The 16,670-nt window shown below is 44.6% G+C and overlaps 1 protein-coding gene across 4 annotated transcripts in view; it reads left to right on the top strand.

Moving 5' to 3' along the window:
- Positions 1-303: 303 nt before the first annotated feature.
- MAP3K20 (mitogen-activated protein kinase kinase kinase 20) overlaps positions 304-16,670 on the top strand; it is a 90,964-nt gene continuing 74,597 nt past the window's right edge. Inside the window, exons 1-2 of one of the 4 annotated variants that reach the window (XM_035567892.2) lie at positions 304-361; positions 6,827-7,016. In XM_035567892.2, coding sequence (XP_035423785.1) covers positions 6,858-7,016 — 159 coding nt within the window. In that variant the 5' untranslated portion in view covers positions 304-361; positions 6,827-6,857. Of the gene's footprint in view, positions 362-668; positions 834-6,505; positions 6,568-6,826; positions 7,017-16,670 lie in introns of those variants that run through there. The other 3 variants (XM_035567852.2, XM_035567837.2, XM_035567861.2) reach the window with 3 other exon arrangements.

Below are 16,670 nucleotides of genomic sequence, written 5' to 3'. Positions count from 1 at the left end.
CTGGCGAGTCATTGCGCTACGCAGCTGATTTTTATGTGGCGCACCTACACATCCACGTAGCAGCAGCATGATGTGAGGGGTAACGAGGGGTTGAGACGCCAGCGAATGTGAAACTGCCGTGCAGGCAGTGCTGGCCGAGCCGGGGAGCGTGGCAGGGCAGCGATGGGCCACGCACCGAAGCCTGCACGACACCGACACAAAAAACGTGCCGTCACGTCCACGGGACGTGTCTGCTTCAGGAGAAAAATTCTGCTTGCCCCCGAGTCCTTTGAGTCACTTCCTTCAAACTTGACAACCCATTCCCAATTTGCCAAAAGCCTGCCGTGAGGGCACAGCACCTCGCTGCCACCGAAACTCTCGGGTAGGGGCTGCGCTGGGGACGGAGTCCGCCTCCCCGCCTCCCGGCTGACCCGAAGCGGCCATCCGAGGGCAGCCGGGCCCCGGGACGGGGCTGCACCTGCCCGTCGCGGCCCTCCGTGACCCGTTACGAGCCCACCGGTACCGCGGCTCTCCCCAGAGCAGCTGCGAGCGGGGCAGGGGCAGGGGCAGGGTCTGCGGGCCCACCACCGCCACCACCGCCACCACCGCGTCCCCTCACGCCCCGCGGCCCCCCGGGCGGGTGGTGCCGGGGCCGGGCGGCGCGGGGGCGGTGGCGGCGGCTCCCCGGCACGAACCGGAAGCGCGGGGGACGGGGCGGGAGCCGCGGTCGCGCCGGTTGCAGCCTCCCCTCCCAGCCGCCCTGCCTGCCGCCCTCCCTCCCTCTGCGGCGCGCGGGCCGCGGCTTCGGGGTCGGCGCCGCTCGGGTCCCGCCAGCCCGGAGTCCCTCGGGGAAGGTGAGGGGGGACGGCACGGCACGGGACGGGACAGGGGGCGGCGGGGCCGCGCTTTGCCTCTCGGCGGCCGTGGCCGAGCGCGAAAACCGCCGGGGGTGAGGCTGCACGGCACGGCGTGTCGGGACATGTCGGCGCTGTCGGGACGGGTCGGCGCTGTCGGGACGGGTCGGCGCTGGGGAGGCGCGGGGCCGGGGCCCGTTGGCGTTGTTGCGGCGCGGTCCTCGGCATGGGGTCCCCCGGGCTGGGCTTCGACGTGCGGGGCTCCCCCCGCCCTCCTTTTCCCCTCTTCACTTGTAAAGTGCGCCGGCAGGCTCTTCTTCCTTTCTTCTTCCTTTCTTCTCTCTTTTTCCCACGCTTTTGCTAACCCTGCCCAGGTTTGTCCCTTTCCGCCGGACGCTTCGTGTGCGCGGCGAGCCGCCCGCCGCCCCTCCAGCCGGTGGCGGAGCCGTCGGAGGGCCCCGGGCCGCCGCTTCTTCGAGTGCCGGGAGCAGGGGTGGCTGAAAGCACAGGGGTAGCTCTGAGGACGTCAGAGCTGTCCGTTGGAGGCACGCAGTTAGGTGTTTCCAGGACTTTGTTCTCAAATTGTAAGTCCACAGAAGCTCGCCTCTTCTCCCTGCCAGTGCGGCGCGCTGCATAGGTAATGGCAGCCCAGGAGCGCGGCGCTGGCCCAGGCGAGAGGGCGTGCAGGCGCTGCCACGACAAAGGCCAGGGTCCCATGGCCACGCATGGCGGTGCCCAAGTGGGGCTTTGCTGTCCCTTGGGCCCGCACACAGGTGTAACTGCGGTGCCACCGCTGCCACACCTCGTGCAGGTTCCTCCCGGCAGGCACCGCTGGTGAGGCGCGCTGTAAATGAAGCGAGCGCTGCGGCGTTGCCCTGAGATAAAATCTTTTCTATTTAAAGAGAGGCGTTTGGACCCTTCGGCCTCTGCCGTTGGTGCAGCTCTGGTTGAAAATAGAATAGTTTGTTTCCTGAAGTACTCAAATTATTTAGGCTGAGTTGAGGTCTTTTTCTGTAGCACTGATGTCTATATAAATTCAGATAAAATTAGAAATCCTATTAATGGAAGTTGCACAAAGTTCTTATGCTCTGACAAAGGACAGGACAGGCTCGAGTGTTGTTGCTCGTGTAGCCGAGGTAGGCAGAACGCTGCCCCGAGTCCCAGCATCTGCATTGCCGCTGCTAAATCGGATCAAGAAAGTTTAGGAAATCGAGGGGTTGTTGGTTTTATTTTAACCTATTGGAAGACTAGGATATATTGAGTTTGGGGATGTGCATGGGATTTGTTTGCATCTTACCCCTTAGCTGTTCATAGTATGATTAAAGGGTCTTTTATTTATAAAAACTTCTCTTTCTGCAATACCTCTTGCAGCTCGATATTACTACAACTCCGTGTCAGTGTTCTTGTTAGAAAAGACAATGGTTAACCATACTTTGGCTTGTTTTTTTTTTAGTGTGTGTGTGTGGTGTTCTTTTTTGTTTGTTTTGTTTTTGAAGTCTAAATAAGTGTGCTGCTGCAAAAATCCAGGTTGGTGTCTTCAAGGACTGTAGGCCATGTTGGATACAAAGGATGATTAGGATCTAAAAATGGATGGTCAAAGATCCTGGAAGCAAAAGGACTGTTTTGCCAAATAAGGAAACTTGGCACATTCTGCTGTGTATTTTAAGATAGCACAAGTGTAGTGTGCTACTACTTTATTGGCAATATGTTGGCAGGATGCCTTCCCGAAAGAAGCACCGAATCTGGCTTCATGGAGTCACACAGTGAAGTGGGGGGAGCGAATTACAAAGGTATTTCCTTGAATAAATAGTAAAGTTGTTTTTTTTTTAACTATTATTTTTTGAGTGTTCAGATATTTTAAAAGCATCAGGTGCACATGCAAGGTGTGGGATGCAATTTAAAGTTGACAGGCATGCACTGAGCTGCAGTTATGGTGCAGCTCATGCTGAATTCTTCCCTTCCTCCTGTCTCTAACGTGCAGGCCCATCAGGGGAAGCCACCTGTGCTCGGGGAGCAGTAGCTGAGTGACAAGCAGCGGGGCCTTCTGGTTTGTGCTGGAATAAAGCAGAGTGCTGCTAAGTGGCAGTTTCCCTGCTGCGCGGCACTTTTTCGGGGCACTGGGGTACTGCTAACTGCTTCCCGTTTCTGTACATGAAGATGCAGGGCAGCGTGGTTGTGCCAGTTGCTCCCCAAAAATGCTTTAATTGCAAAAGTTCGGTAATGGCTCGTTGTAGGACGGTTTCACACACTCAGCATTTATATTACTGTATTGAACTGAGTGTGGCTTAATACCTTGCTGGAAAGTGACTCTGGGTAATAGCGCCCTGTTAGTACCCCGTATACTAAATACAGCCAGAGGCAGCTTAGATCAGTTTCTTTGTGGTGTGAAATGACCAGCTTTAACATCCTGCTCAAATAAGTTACTAGGAGGAAAAAAATCCACACAAGAGAAGGTGGCGATGTTTTTGCATGATTACAAGCTCATGTTACTTGTTAGAAATAAACCTGAAGAGGCACAAGTTCATTTTTCCCCCCAAAGATCCCGCAGGAATAATTGCAATAACCAACAATCAGATGATTTCTTCGAATACTTGTCATTCAGTTTCTGAACTGTGACACTTCCATTGTATAGACAGTGAGCAACAGTCAGTTGACGTGGTGTTCCCTACTGCTAAATGACCACAGTAGTTGGGGAGCCCAAGCTGTGTCCCTGAGGAAGGGCAGCGCTGATCCCAAGCCTTCCTCCCGCTGCGTGCCCGCTCAGCAGGAGCTGCTTGCTGCCTTGCCGCGGCCCCAAGCAGGGGCTGCTCTCCAGGCTTGGAAAGCCTGCGGCCTGAAAATGGGCGACGTGGGTGGAGTGATGCACTTGTTTCGGATAAAAGTAGAAGAATATGTATTTTAAGGAAATACCAGATATTTTTCTTAACCAATGGTGTAAACTCAGATCGTTAAGTATCTCTTAAAACACGGTGACAAGTTAATAACTGTGTGTGTAATTGTCACATGCAGTTGTTACTCTAAACAGTTGTTTTCTCAAACATAACAAAGGGATTGATCTGTCTAATTGAGGATTAACTACGTTGCATCAAGAAAAATGGAGTAATATTTAAACGGGTTTATTCTTTCATTTAGAAGAAGAAAACTGTATACCTAACTTAGGCTGTCATTAATTACAGATCTCTCTTTATTTAGCATCCCGGGTAAATCTCTTCCACTTTCTCTGGAAAAAAACTTCTGGGGGAACCTAACACAAATCCATGAATCATTCTTTATATAATATTACTTACTGTATGCTGGTGACTGTATGCATGTGCAGCTGACTGTTGTAGATACGCTTGAAAAGATGTTTAAATAATGAACAGTAGCTTCTGCAAGTGCTTGTGTGCTGGGCACTGCACTGTAGCTGCAGAAATGTTTGGGAATTGGTAAATTTTTAAACAGCAGGGAGGACACACAGAAGGGTACTCGCTTGCATTTAAAAAGTGTCTGGTGTGGATTTTGTCCAATACTAGTAAATGTTGATGTCTGTTTTCAGTGAAATCTTAGAACAACATCTAGTTCCATGCTAGTGTAACTTTCAAAAGTTAAATAATTTACTTGTTTGTATGCATAATTTGGTTCTTTTGGGTGAAGAGTAATTTAAGATAATTTGACAGCTTTTCAGAACTATTGAATTCAGATAGTAAAGGCCAGAAATACTTGTTTCCTTTGATGCATTTTTCTTTTCGCTTGGTTTTCTGTTCCTTCTGCCATCTCCAACACAACCATCTGTTATCAGCTGTTCATGCTTTCCTCTTTAACTCATGGTCTAGTCGTGGTGCGTATACTTTTGCCTGTGAGTGACATTACTCTTCTGAATAATTCTGTCATCGGTAAGGAGATTATTCACCAGAGCATAATTATCCACGTGCTTAAATGAGTCTCTGGATTGTGAAGCTTACCTGTTTTATTTGCCTACAAAGTGTCACATATGCGTGAGATGCATGTACACAGCGTTGCCTTTGAAGCACTGCTGAATTAAAAATGACAAATGGGCTTTTGTTTCTGAGGACCAGGTAATTAAGCAGCATTGGCAAAGAAGCAAAAGTTAGAACAGCCTTCATTATGCTCCTGATTTGCAGAAGTGACTGGTTTCCTTTCCCTTGAGCTTTCCTTAAAGAAGGTATATGCTGGGCAGTACAAAGGATGACTCCGACCCTCCATAGGTGCGTAAGAGATGGAAGGAAATCAAATGACAACATTGACAAGGTTAAAACAAGAACAAAAGGTCAAAAGAAGAGTTCAGGCACTTAGCGAAGGAGCTGATGGGATACTGGAAGAACAGACTTTATTTCCTGTTGCAGGGATAACCCTCGTGCTAGCTTGCAGAGCTGGGAACAGAAACTCGTGTTGCCTCCCGGAGAGCGTTGCAGACTGTTTGTCAGCGAGATGTGTGCTTGAAGCCAACTCCCTCTAAAACGTGATGCCTTCTATAAACATGTTAAAGCTGTCGTTAAACATGTTAATAGCTGCCTGGGCAGCTCTGGCAGCTATTGCCTTTACCCTTGTGGGTAGTGAAGAGACCTGCAACACAGCATGCAGTCTCAGAAAAGGCTGTATGCTGTCTTATACAACATACAGGAAAATACTTTGGTATCCTCATCTCTCAGTTGGAGAATTGCTGCAACCAAACAGTGACAGAAATTTCTGGTCAAATGAGATCTCAAAAAGTTTAACAAATTATGCACAAATTCAGGAGAGGAAATGTGTGTCTGTTTCTGTTACAAAAGGGACAGCTTTTTTTTGCAGCAGGCAGAGCTAGGTATATCACAGATGCAGTTCCCAAGCCCCAGACAGCACATGGTGTCTCGTACTATCTCGGAAAGCCCTGCAGGCTGGAGGCTCCTGAATTCGTGCTGTATTTTGATCCCCGTAGATAGATCAGTATAACTGGAGGTGTAACTTTCACCAGCAAAACAGTATCTCTTTGTTTGTTTTGCTCAGACCTATCTCTGTTTCGGTTTACGCTGATAAGCTTACTTTCATTAGCTGCCTGTATAGTGACTCTTGGTGGGGATTAAAGCTCGTTGGTCTAAGCTAGTGCAGGTTTCTACCACAAGCCTTGAGGTCCTGCAGACAGCATGTGGCAGGTTCTGCGGGATCCTGCTTGCTCTGCGCTCCTCCGGAGAAGCCGAAGCTTTCCCATCTAATACCATTTAAAAAAAAAGAAACCTAAAATTAGTCATTGTTCACTCACTTAGGTGATAGCATTGCTTGAAATTTGCTGCAGGCATGAGGTTTATCACTTTGAAATCTCTGAGAAGGACGTTCTGTTCTCCTGGCAGCAAAGATGGATCGTCTCTCAAAACCGCCGAAGCTGGTCTTGGCACAGGCTGCAGAATTTCACATATTGCAACCCAGATAAATTACTGTGTGCTTACACTTTGTTGTAACATGCGAACAGAACTGACTCATTCGGAAAAAGACTTTTGTTGTGGCCAGGTTTTTCTGCATCCTGGTGAAGAGCGCTGCTACCTGGCTGGCAGCGCGCGCCCCGTGTGTGCCGCCGTGTGCCTGGCAGCCCGGCGTGGGGTGCTGTGTGTCGTGCAAAGCGATCACAACAGGCGAGAGCGCGTGCTTCGCATGCCTGAGCTCCTATGCAAGCTGGGATTTGAACGCACATTTCCCGTCCGTCAGCGGGCTCGGTGCTGGGGAGCGTGGTGACGCGCTTGCGTTTCGCACAGCTCCTTCCAAGGTGCTCGGGAGACCTCCGCGTAATTGCAGAGTATTTTTAGTCCTTTCTGTCTCCCAGCTGTTCCTAATAGCTTGTGCAAATAATGTAAACATTTGCATAGCCTGTTGGACTGCGAACTCCTAGACTTTTTCCTCTTATGCTCAGTGGATTTTACTGCAGTGTGCTTGTTGCAACAGGTTCTTGTTTTGGGGTGTCTGAACATAGGTAAGAATGTCCATAAATCTGTAGTGTGTGTTAATTACAGCTTTTCTCTTCACAGATTTTGCTGTGGTATATTTTGTCATTATGAGATGTCGTCTACCAGTGCTTCATTTGTGCAAATTAGATTTGATGACTTGCAGTTTTTTGAGAACTGCGGTGGAGGGAGTTTCGGGAGTGTCTATCGAGCCCGATGGATTTCTCAGGACAAGGAGGTGGCTGTAAAGAAGCTGCTCAAAATAGAAAAAGAGGTAAGAGTTTACTTTTAATTTCTTTGTCTGCTGTGGAAACAAGGACATAAATTCCATTCTTGAGTTAATTGAAGCAATCTGACTTGTTTGTTTAATTACAAAAACCTGTAACTGGATGTTGTTACAACAAGCACATACTGAGGGGGCTATCTCTGAGTGTGTCTGATTTAAAGCATTCTTGTTTTACTGTGTCTTTGCTGCCCTCCTCTACCTTTCCTGTGTAGCAGCTCCTCTCTGTCGTGACCCTGAGGAGGAGGAGAGCTCCTGCACTTGTGGAGCTAGTAATTTCCACTTGATTCCACTGGGCACATTGCTAGGTAGGAGTATTTAGCATTTGCTGGCTCTGCCTGCCTTGCTTTTGTCCTTCTTACGTGTAGTCTCACAAGTGCTGTGGCTGGTGCCTGTACGTTTGCTATAGGCGTCATGTGTACTGCTAGGTGTTGCCTCTGCCCTGCTGCTGCAGGAGCTGTTCATGTGGGGCTCCGCAAGCTCTGAGCTGCTCGCAGGTGCACCTCTGTCTGGCCCTGTCTCGCCGTGTGGTTAAAGGCTAACCATTACACTAGTTGCCTTCTCCAGTGGCTTCCTGTGTGGCTGGGAAGACAGACGGGTCCTTCAGCACTTCTGTGGGAAAAGGCAGAATGACTACTTACTGCAGCTTAGCCAGCTATAAGAGGTTTACCTGAAAATCCTCTTGACCCTTAGCTTTCTGCGGTCCCAGCAGAGGCGGGGTGCCTGCAGTCCTCCAGAACTCTGGTCGGCGTGCAGGTCTGCCCCTAGTGCAGCAGCCAGGCTGCACTGGTGTAGCACTGGACAGCACTGGGCTGCCATTCCAGCATGGTATATCTTATACATATATATGCATCTTATGTCTTCTATGCAATACCCTCAAAGTGTTTTAGGAAGACAGTTAGAAGCTGAATTATGGCAAAGCAGCTCTAAGAGTGACATGCTTAGCAAATAACCAGACACCAAGATTCACCTACTGTTGCAGCAACAGTTAGCCCATTTACGTCATGCTTAGTGATGTGATAAGCATGTTTGATCATGATTCAGCAAGTTACTGTGTAAAATAATGTGGATCTCATGTTTTTTCCTATTGAGGATGGTAGAAGAGGTACATGTTCTGTCCAATGTCAGTTTGTACTCTGTGCATCTTTTAACATTAACAAATATTAAAAACGAAAAGACAAGTAAAATCAGTGCTAGGCAACATCAGTAACGTGCTGCTTGAAAATCTGCTGACTGGCAGATCTCAGCAGTGATCAATGAAACATCTTTATTGAATACACGTGTTTGTCTTAGACCTGTTATATACTGAAAGACTGCTTAAAAACAGTATTACTACACCTTGTGATGGCATAAACCTTAGTGGAATGGGAAATAATGGAGAAAGTAGGACAGTTTATGTATGACCTGACACAGCTGGACCATTCAGATGATATTTTTTCTAAACATTGAAATGCAAAGTTCAGCTTGTAGTGAGGGGTACAGGTTACACACTGGGAAAGGAAACCGTATGCTAGAAATAATATAGTATAGTTTCTAGCTTATCATGGTGCTGTTACATATGCCTTGCATATACAAATGAGGATCAAGTCATTTTTAAGAACCGGGCATGGTTTGTCTGGGTAAGTGGCGCTGGGGAGAGGGTGTTAGGCAGTGGGTGCAGTCCTAGTTGGATTGTTTCTAAAGGAATGCTGACAAACTGGAGGGGCAGCCCAGGGGAATTGCAAAACACACTCAGAGAGCGGAAAGTATGGGGGTGTGAGGGAGTGTGTCTGTAGGTATCACAGAAAGGATTGTCAACAGAAGGGGGCAAGTGTCTTCACGTACAAAATCTGTGTGTTTTACTTCATGCCAGTCACCACTTGCAACCTAAACTAGCAAGATGGGTTCTAGTTGCAAGCAGCATGGTGTGGGCAATTTATCTTGAAAGGTTTCTGGAGAGGCAGTGTAGAGGCAAGTGGTGATACCTTCAGTAAATCTAGAAAGATTTGCCAGAATCAGTCTGTTGAAAACCTTGGAGAATTAAAAACAAATAAGAGCTTGTTTACAACAATTGCATTTTCATATGGAGAAAATGCTCTGGGCTTGTTTAATCTAGTGTAAAAAGGTTATTACAAGAACTAAAGGTTGGGATCTGAAGCCAGACAAATTAAAATGGGAAATAAAGCACAAATTATAAGGAGTGAGGATGAGTAATACTTGGAAAAGACTATACAGGGATGGAGTGAAGATGGAGAATCCTTTCCATCTCTTCATGTCTTCACATTGAGATGAGATGTCTTTTTGGACAATTGCTTCTGTCATGGTGTTGAGTTCAGCAGAAGAGAGCTCGGTGAGGCATGGTGGCCTGTGTGTGGTACACTGGAGGCAAGACTCAGTTATCTGAAGGTCTTTTCTGACCCTAATGGCTGTCAGTCTGTTTACATATGTAGTATGCAGCATGTTTGTCCATAGTATGTTTATCTGTAGTGATGACAGTATTGAACGTCTGTGACTTAACTGTGCTTAAAGTCATGGTGAGTCAATGACTTTTCGCATAGCACTAGAAAAATAACTCGCTCAAACTGTATGTAGATATTTGGACAGCTTGCATTTAGTCCGGAAAACTAATTGTTGCCCTTTCTGACTTCTTTGAAAGGAAGTGTCCTTTTTAACTCCGTGACTGATTGTCTTTCGTTTCTCTTAACTGCTGCCAATAATCCATAACAACTGAATAAAGAGAAAACAGAGAAGAGTTGGGAAAAGCTTGCTCAGAGGAATTTCATGCTTGCTGAGTCCAAGGGCACAAGCCAAGTCAATAGAGCAGTGGTGTCATTCTGCAAATATGTTGTATCTGTGCTTCATTTTATTAAACAAACCAAACAAAAACAGTAAATATCTTGAAGGCTTTGTATTAGACAAGTGGCTGGTAGGTTCTGACATGTAAAACAAAGCATTTTTTGTTCCAGTGTATAGCAGCATCTCATACTAAAATATGTACTCAGAAAAACTAATAAATACTTGAAAGGGTGTAGCTCAGGCAGATTTCTTCAAAAGTCTTTAAAATGTGGAAAATGGGAAGACCTCTGCAAGGCATTAACTTTTTACGGACAGATAGTAAAATCTGACTGTACAGGAAGAGGTGTATGTTTAGGTGGATGAGTGCAGCTAAATAGGTGTACTGAGAAAGAGAAATACTCTGCCAGGCCTTGATTAGAGTATCAGATCTGCAGCTCTGGGCAAGACTTAGGCCGATTAGGTAAACTGTAAGAGTGTGTCTTGAGTGATTAAGTAACAGCAAAAACAAAATTAAATTGCAGTTTTACTGTCTTGTACAAGCACTTTAGCAGCGTTTGGTTTTAAGCAAGGAACAGCAGTTCCTTGTGAATTGTTTTATGGAAAATGAAACTATCAGCATGACGTTTATGATGCATACAGGGGAAGCAGAAATGTCTCCTGTAGTAAGATGTGTGCTTGCTCCCTCTGCCCGAAGTGATAATTTTGTGCACTCATTGAAGAAAAGAACACACCTTCTACTCAGGAATTTATTTGGTATTTTTGTGAACAATTTATGTGAGTTATTGGATTGGCCCATAATTTGTCTCCTGCTGAAGCATATGGGAGCGATTGGGCCAAAGGCCTTATTCTGCAAATTGCTCGCAGTTCTTTTGACTCCATTATCTAGAGCAGATACCTGCCTGAGTGAAATGTTACAGCCTGCTGTTGGACGCCTTACCTGTTCACCAAACAGTGTCTGCCTCCTTCGTCTGTCTGTGTGGCTCCCAAGTTCACCTGTTTGCCGTCACCGCGTTGAAGGCCGTGTTTTTGGTGCTGTTTATCAGTCCTTTTTGGCACCCGGTCACGACTGCGCTGTGTCACTGTGAGGTTCGTCGCTTCTGGAGCTTACCTGAAACTTGTGTTTAATTGCAGCGTGTCTGCTCTCTAGAGCCATGAACAGCCTCCGTGCAGTTGATGGGCAGCAGTGTTGTATGTGGTTAGCTTACCTCAGCTGCTAAACCACAGCGCTGAGGTAGAGGGTGGCTTGGTTTCGCGCAGTACGACTGGTCCTGGACCTCCTCCCAGCGCAGGCCCTGGTCTGAACCAGACACAGGCCAGCGACAGAGGGAGGCGGGAGTAAAACGGTGTAAAATGCAACTGAAATCTGTTGGAAAGTGCTTCTGATGAACTAACAGTCACTAGGGCATAAAAAATGTTGAACTGAATACTATTAACTGTGCGTGTTTTGTTCAGTCATGTCTGCGTGATGTGATGGGATTTTATGAGGCTCAAGAATAAAAACATGTTCTTACTGGTTTTGAGGCAGTATTGCTGGAAGTCTGGCTACCATGGAAATTAATTTTATATTGTCGGGTTTTCCTGCACATATGCATTATATACAATAAGCTTTAGGGGATCTTTTCAACTGTTTCATAAAACTTTTCATATGGAAAATAATGCAGCTTGTTCCCTCTTTTTATTTTATGGTTCCTTTTGGAAGAGACTGTTCAGAAGGCATTGATTGTGCCTGTAACTTCCAAACTGAATGAATTAAGTTTAATCTTAGGCATGTCAGTAGGCTTACCTCACTCATGTTTGTACTCTTAAAAGAGTATATGGTAATTTTAATGTGGGTCATAAGAGTAAGGACTGGGAATGACTTTCAAGAGTAACAAGAGAAAAACAACAGAGTAAAATAGAGCAAAACAAACCAAACCAAACTGAAATTGATACGTAGCCCAGACAGGACTAAAAATAGTAGATGTTTTTGCTTGCAGTTTATAGCTATTAAGGGTGCTTGGGTGCCAGCCTTGAATGACTTCTCCATTCTGGGATCTGGCTGTAATGAAGGGCAGTTTTGATGCTTTTTTTTTATTATTTTATTAGCTCTTTCTAGGAGCTTCCACTCCCTTACCCCTTTCATTTCTGAATCGGTCAGTTTTTAAAGTGATTCAGGATGACATCTGTCAGGAAATGTCTAGATTTACTTGATTGTGACGCAGAGAGAGGGGGCAACAAACCCAGGGATTCCAACATGTGGTCCTTGGATGCACACAGTATTGTTAAAGAGCTGTAAAAGATGACCTAGAGTATATGTTATAGAAGGTGTAGGCATGAAATATATGAACTTTCCAGAGAGACATGCGTGTATATAGGAAAACTATAGAGTTCACTTTTTTTTTTTATTAAATATCCCTGAACTAAGGGATCTCATGGGAACATTTTCAGCCCCAGCCCCATATTTATTTAAAGAAATGCTGCTGTATCTTGTGAACAGCTGAAAAGAAATAAAACTGTATTTTACTATATTGAAGGGGTGGGGTCTTCAAATGTCTTTTTTTTTTTTAACTGAATGGTTATTTTGTAGGATTTTCTGTTTCTTTTTATAATTTGGTAAAGCAAATGGCTTAGAGCACTTCGCTGGGTGCTAAGGTACCCCCAGAATGGTATCAGGATACTTGGTATTCTTGCTATTCTGTGGCAGTTGTGAAAATGGGTTCAGATGCTGCAACTGTTTTATATTCTGTGTCTCAGAATAAACCATTGTGGATAGTACAGGCTTCTGCAACAAATCTCTGATTATATCTGCTTTTAATTTTGCCCTACTCTTGGCCTTCAGAAAATGTCCCTTGAATGAAGGACATTATTTTGTAAAGGAATGACATGTTCTCAGGTCTCAAGAAAGTATGTTAAGAGATTTTCATAGTGGATGCTTTGGGTAAGACTAATGTAAGTCTCAAGCAGAATATGTGTTGCAACCAAATGATATTTGGGAGATACCAGTCTAATGAAAAAATGATTTAACAATGTCAGAATACATTTATTCTTGGGGAGAACAGGCATTATTTTAATTTTGTCTGTTTGAAAGACAGACTTTATTCCTCTATGTCTCTGCTCCTCAGAATGTACTCAGAAACGTAGCTATCCAGGCACAGAAACATACTGGTCTGTATTTTGCTGCATTTTATTGTAGTGGATTTTTTTTAACTTGTGTATTTAAACATTTTATACTAAGTTTTTCATTAGATGAGTAACATCTTTCAGAGTTGCTTCATCTAAATAATGAGTATTTATATTACAAGTTGTGTAGCTTAGTGAGATATTTTGTCCAGCTTAATTTGAGCTTCTTACTGGTTTGTATATACGCAGTTCTTTTAAATCAAGCCAATTTTGGCTTAATCTGATTTAAACATCAACTTCAATGAAACTGGCGTGGCACGGCTCAGACTGGCACTCTGTGGTTTCAAAAGTTATTTTGGGTCACTTGAGACGTAGTGACTGTTGATGTTGTTTTCTTAGCTTGCAATAAATGAAAAGCAGTTTTACAAGTGCTTGTGAATCTTGCTGTAGCCATATTTAAGAAGTTACCCTATCCCTTTTTATCTGCTAAACCAGCAGATTTTGTATTGAAACTGTAAAGGATTAAGTTCATGTTTCCTTTTGTTGACTGATGGACAGCTGTGAACAGTAACAAACAAGCCTGATAAACAGGTAAATTAATAAAGTAAGGTGCAGCAGGTTTTCTGTGTTGCTTCCTTTCACTTGACTCTTGAATTGTCCTGAACTTTGTAAGAGTGAAGCAGAACTACTTTGTGGGTGCTGCTGGTCAGGAGTATGCAGGCAGTTGCCAGAGCTTGGTTGATGCATAGAAATGTGTCATGCATCCAATCCCTCATCTAGGAATATTATCTCTGTGAGGTCTTGGATCCTTTCAACTCGGTTATCTTTACGTTTGCCTTTTCAGAAGGTGCAACTCATCAGGTGAACAAGTTTTAACACCACAATTCTACAAATTGTGAATAAATATTGTTTCTGTAATGGAGAAAACCTGTTTCTGTCAATTATTAAAAAAGCACTTTCTTATCCTTCTTGCTGCCCACAGTATCCAGCCTGTTAGGGTATTCTTTAATATCCTTCCATTTTTCCATTTCACAATTAATTTAATTCCATTATATATTGTCTTCAAAATTGTTCTGTCAATCTGCTGCAAATTTTTGTTGGCAGTGGGCTGGAATTGCCAGTAGGTACTTAGTAGATACTTAGCCATGATTAAGTTTTGGTTTTGTTTTTTTCTCATCTAGATATATTTCTCCCTTTTCAGTCGTCTTTTTGCATGGGCTCAGTTATTATTTACAATTTGGAGGAGAGGTTGCATTGCTTATTTCTCCATGCCAGTAACCCTTGACATCAAACTGCGGCTCTTTTGTGTCCCCTCCCACGACATTCACTGACCCTGGGCTTCTGTTGAAGTGATCAACTGCAAAATGGTATTCTGGGATGTTGAAGCTGTACTGAAGCATCACTAGAAATCTCGTGGATGTAGAAGAGCTCCTTTTCTCTTGAGGTGCTCTTTGCAGACTCAAGAAGTTGCGAGACAGTTTAAGTTAGTTTTTATGTAACTGTAGTCTTATCTAACTATAATTTTCTTAAGACAAAGTTACAATTACAAAATACTACTGCAGGTGAAATCTGGCAGTAACTTTATAGAACTTGCATGTTTGAGTACAGAGTGCTTTGAGGGACAGGGGGACAAGTTAAATGTCTGTGACCAGCACTGAAATCCACTGCTGTTGCAGTCCCTGGGAGCTCTAATTAAATAATGCACATGCATTGCAGTACGTGGAATAACAAATTATTGTTTCTGATGGTAATAAAGTTGCTGCTGAGTATTTTATTAATCTAATAACATTCCTGGATTGTTGCACATAAGTGTGTGGTCGATCAAATGCAGTTTAGTGTCTGTGCTGGAGCTGTGATCTGAGTCCTGTCTTCTGGGGTCAGAGTCCAGTTTCTTTGTTGCATTCAAAGCTGAGTGCAGGAGACACAGTCTTTGGTTGGGGGTCCCCTGAAATACCCGCTACGTACGTTGCAGCAATGGCATATTGAACAGTGAGTTTTGTCCTCCTAAGAGGGCGGTAAAAATCTCGATAGGACTGGACATGCTCTTCTTTTCTAGCCTTTTTTTTTTTTTTTTTTTTTTTGGCCTTTTGTCCTTAATTTTTGTCTGGTTACACGAGTTGCGAGAGGGTCTGGGGCAGAAGATTTCATTGAAAACAAAGTTGAGAAGCATATAGATTCTAAGTTTAAAGGAAGCATCAAAATTGATCTGGTTTTAATTGTAAACGATGCCAACTCTGCCTATAAAGGTTATTGCACGTTTACCTATTGCCACTTATTAAGGTGCTGACAGAGAAAGTTTCCTTTTTAAGAGGACAGTATAAACAGTGTGAGGCAGCTTTCAGACCTGTTTATGTTAGCGGGAGGCTGCAGAGGAACAGCTCCAGCGTTAACCCTTTCTGTCATACTCAATTAATTGTGCTAGGCCAACGGGGGTGAATAAGGAGCTGCTCTCCTGATCCAGCTTCCTCCAAACTGCCCCACGTGTCTCCTTGAGTGTGTTTCAGTTCAACTTCCCCCATTCAGCTACTGGGGAGGAATCCTTTTTGCAAATACACGTTCATTTACTGGATTCATCTTTAGTGTAAATCGTTCTGCATAATTTTCCATTTCAAAAAGCAACCACCACCAAGGAGCTGGGAGGCAGGAATAACAGTGACTGTGTCTGAAAGCACAGGAGGGGCCTGAGGCCTGGGGCGCATGCCCAGCCCTGGGACCTCACTGTAAGGGGAAGGGGCCACGTCCATTCCCTTCCTCCTCTCCACCTCTGTCTGGCTGTGTGTTTCACTCCCAAGCTTGCAAAACTTGAGGATCGTCATGGCTATGTGTTGTTAAGCAAAGCAGAGAGAAAATCATGTCACAAGACTCACCTGCACAAATGGTTGCATTTTTTGTTTGTGTGTGTTGGGCATGTGAGTTTCTAGTAGCCATATCAAAAATAAGCATGCTTTATAAAAACAAAAAAATAAAACTAACCTTTGAGTTGCTGTAGGAGAAGCAAGGAAGCTCTTGCTGGACACAAGATGAGATTCAGCTGATTGGTGTTAAGCTCATATTTGGAAGGTGGGGAAGAAACAATAGGTGTGTATGCAGCCTGGGCTGGCATCAGCTTTTAAATGAAAGCTGAGGTTCTCTGCTAACTTCTGTGTAGCAGAGGCAGAAAATGAGAGGTGCGTAGGTTGTTCTGGAAACTTGCTTTAAGATCATCTAGTTGCTGCACCCTCTGGTGAGTGATTGGCATTTTCCAATGCAGAACCTTTCTCTTCCTCGGAAGAGTCACAGAACAAAGAAAATGTAGTGCATGCCAATGTGCAGTTAGCAGGGAAAAAAAGCACAGAAATTACTTTTTGTCTAAGCATATAATAACTTTTGTTTTAATAATGCTAGATGTGTTTGAGACAGACCTATCGAAGGTGATCGCTTATAAATAGTGATTGCTGTTCTTTCATTTCAGTGAACTACGCACCTTTAATTTTATAAACTGATGAAAAGACTTTTTACTTTGACTTCTTTGGGATGTGTCTGTGTGTGCTGGGGTGAAGAGAGTGATACAAGTATGTAGAAACAGGCAAAATTCAGAGCTGTTGAACTGGTTTTGCTTTTGGATGTTGCCTTGCTAATACCCCCTTTAAGAGTTTGTGTGAGGGCCCTAAAGGCAAGCACGAGATCCATAACCCCACTCTTCAGGTCTGCTCTTCACTTTTGTTTTTTCAGCTGTTCATGACTTTGTACTTTATTGTGAAGCTTTCTCTCTAAGCTCTTCCCTCTTGTGTA

Source organism: Cygnus atratus, chromosome 6 (assembly GCF_013377495.2).
Source record: "Cygnus atratus isolate AKBS03 ecotype Queensland, Australia chromosome 6, CAtr_DNAZoo_HiC_assembly, whole genome shotgun sequence".
NCBI lineage: Eukaryota > Metazoa > Chordata > Aves > Anseriformes > Anatidae > Cygnus > Cygnus atratus.
The sequence above is the reverse complement of the archived record's forward strand: the minus strand, read 5'-3'. Positions and strand labels throughout refer to the sequence as shown.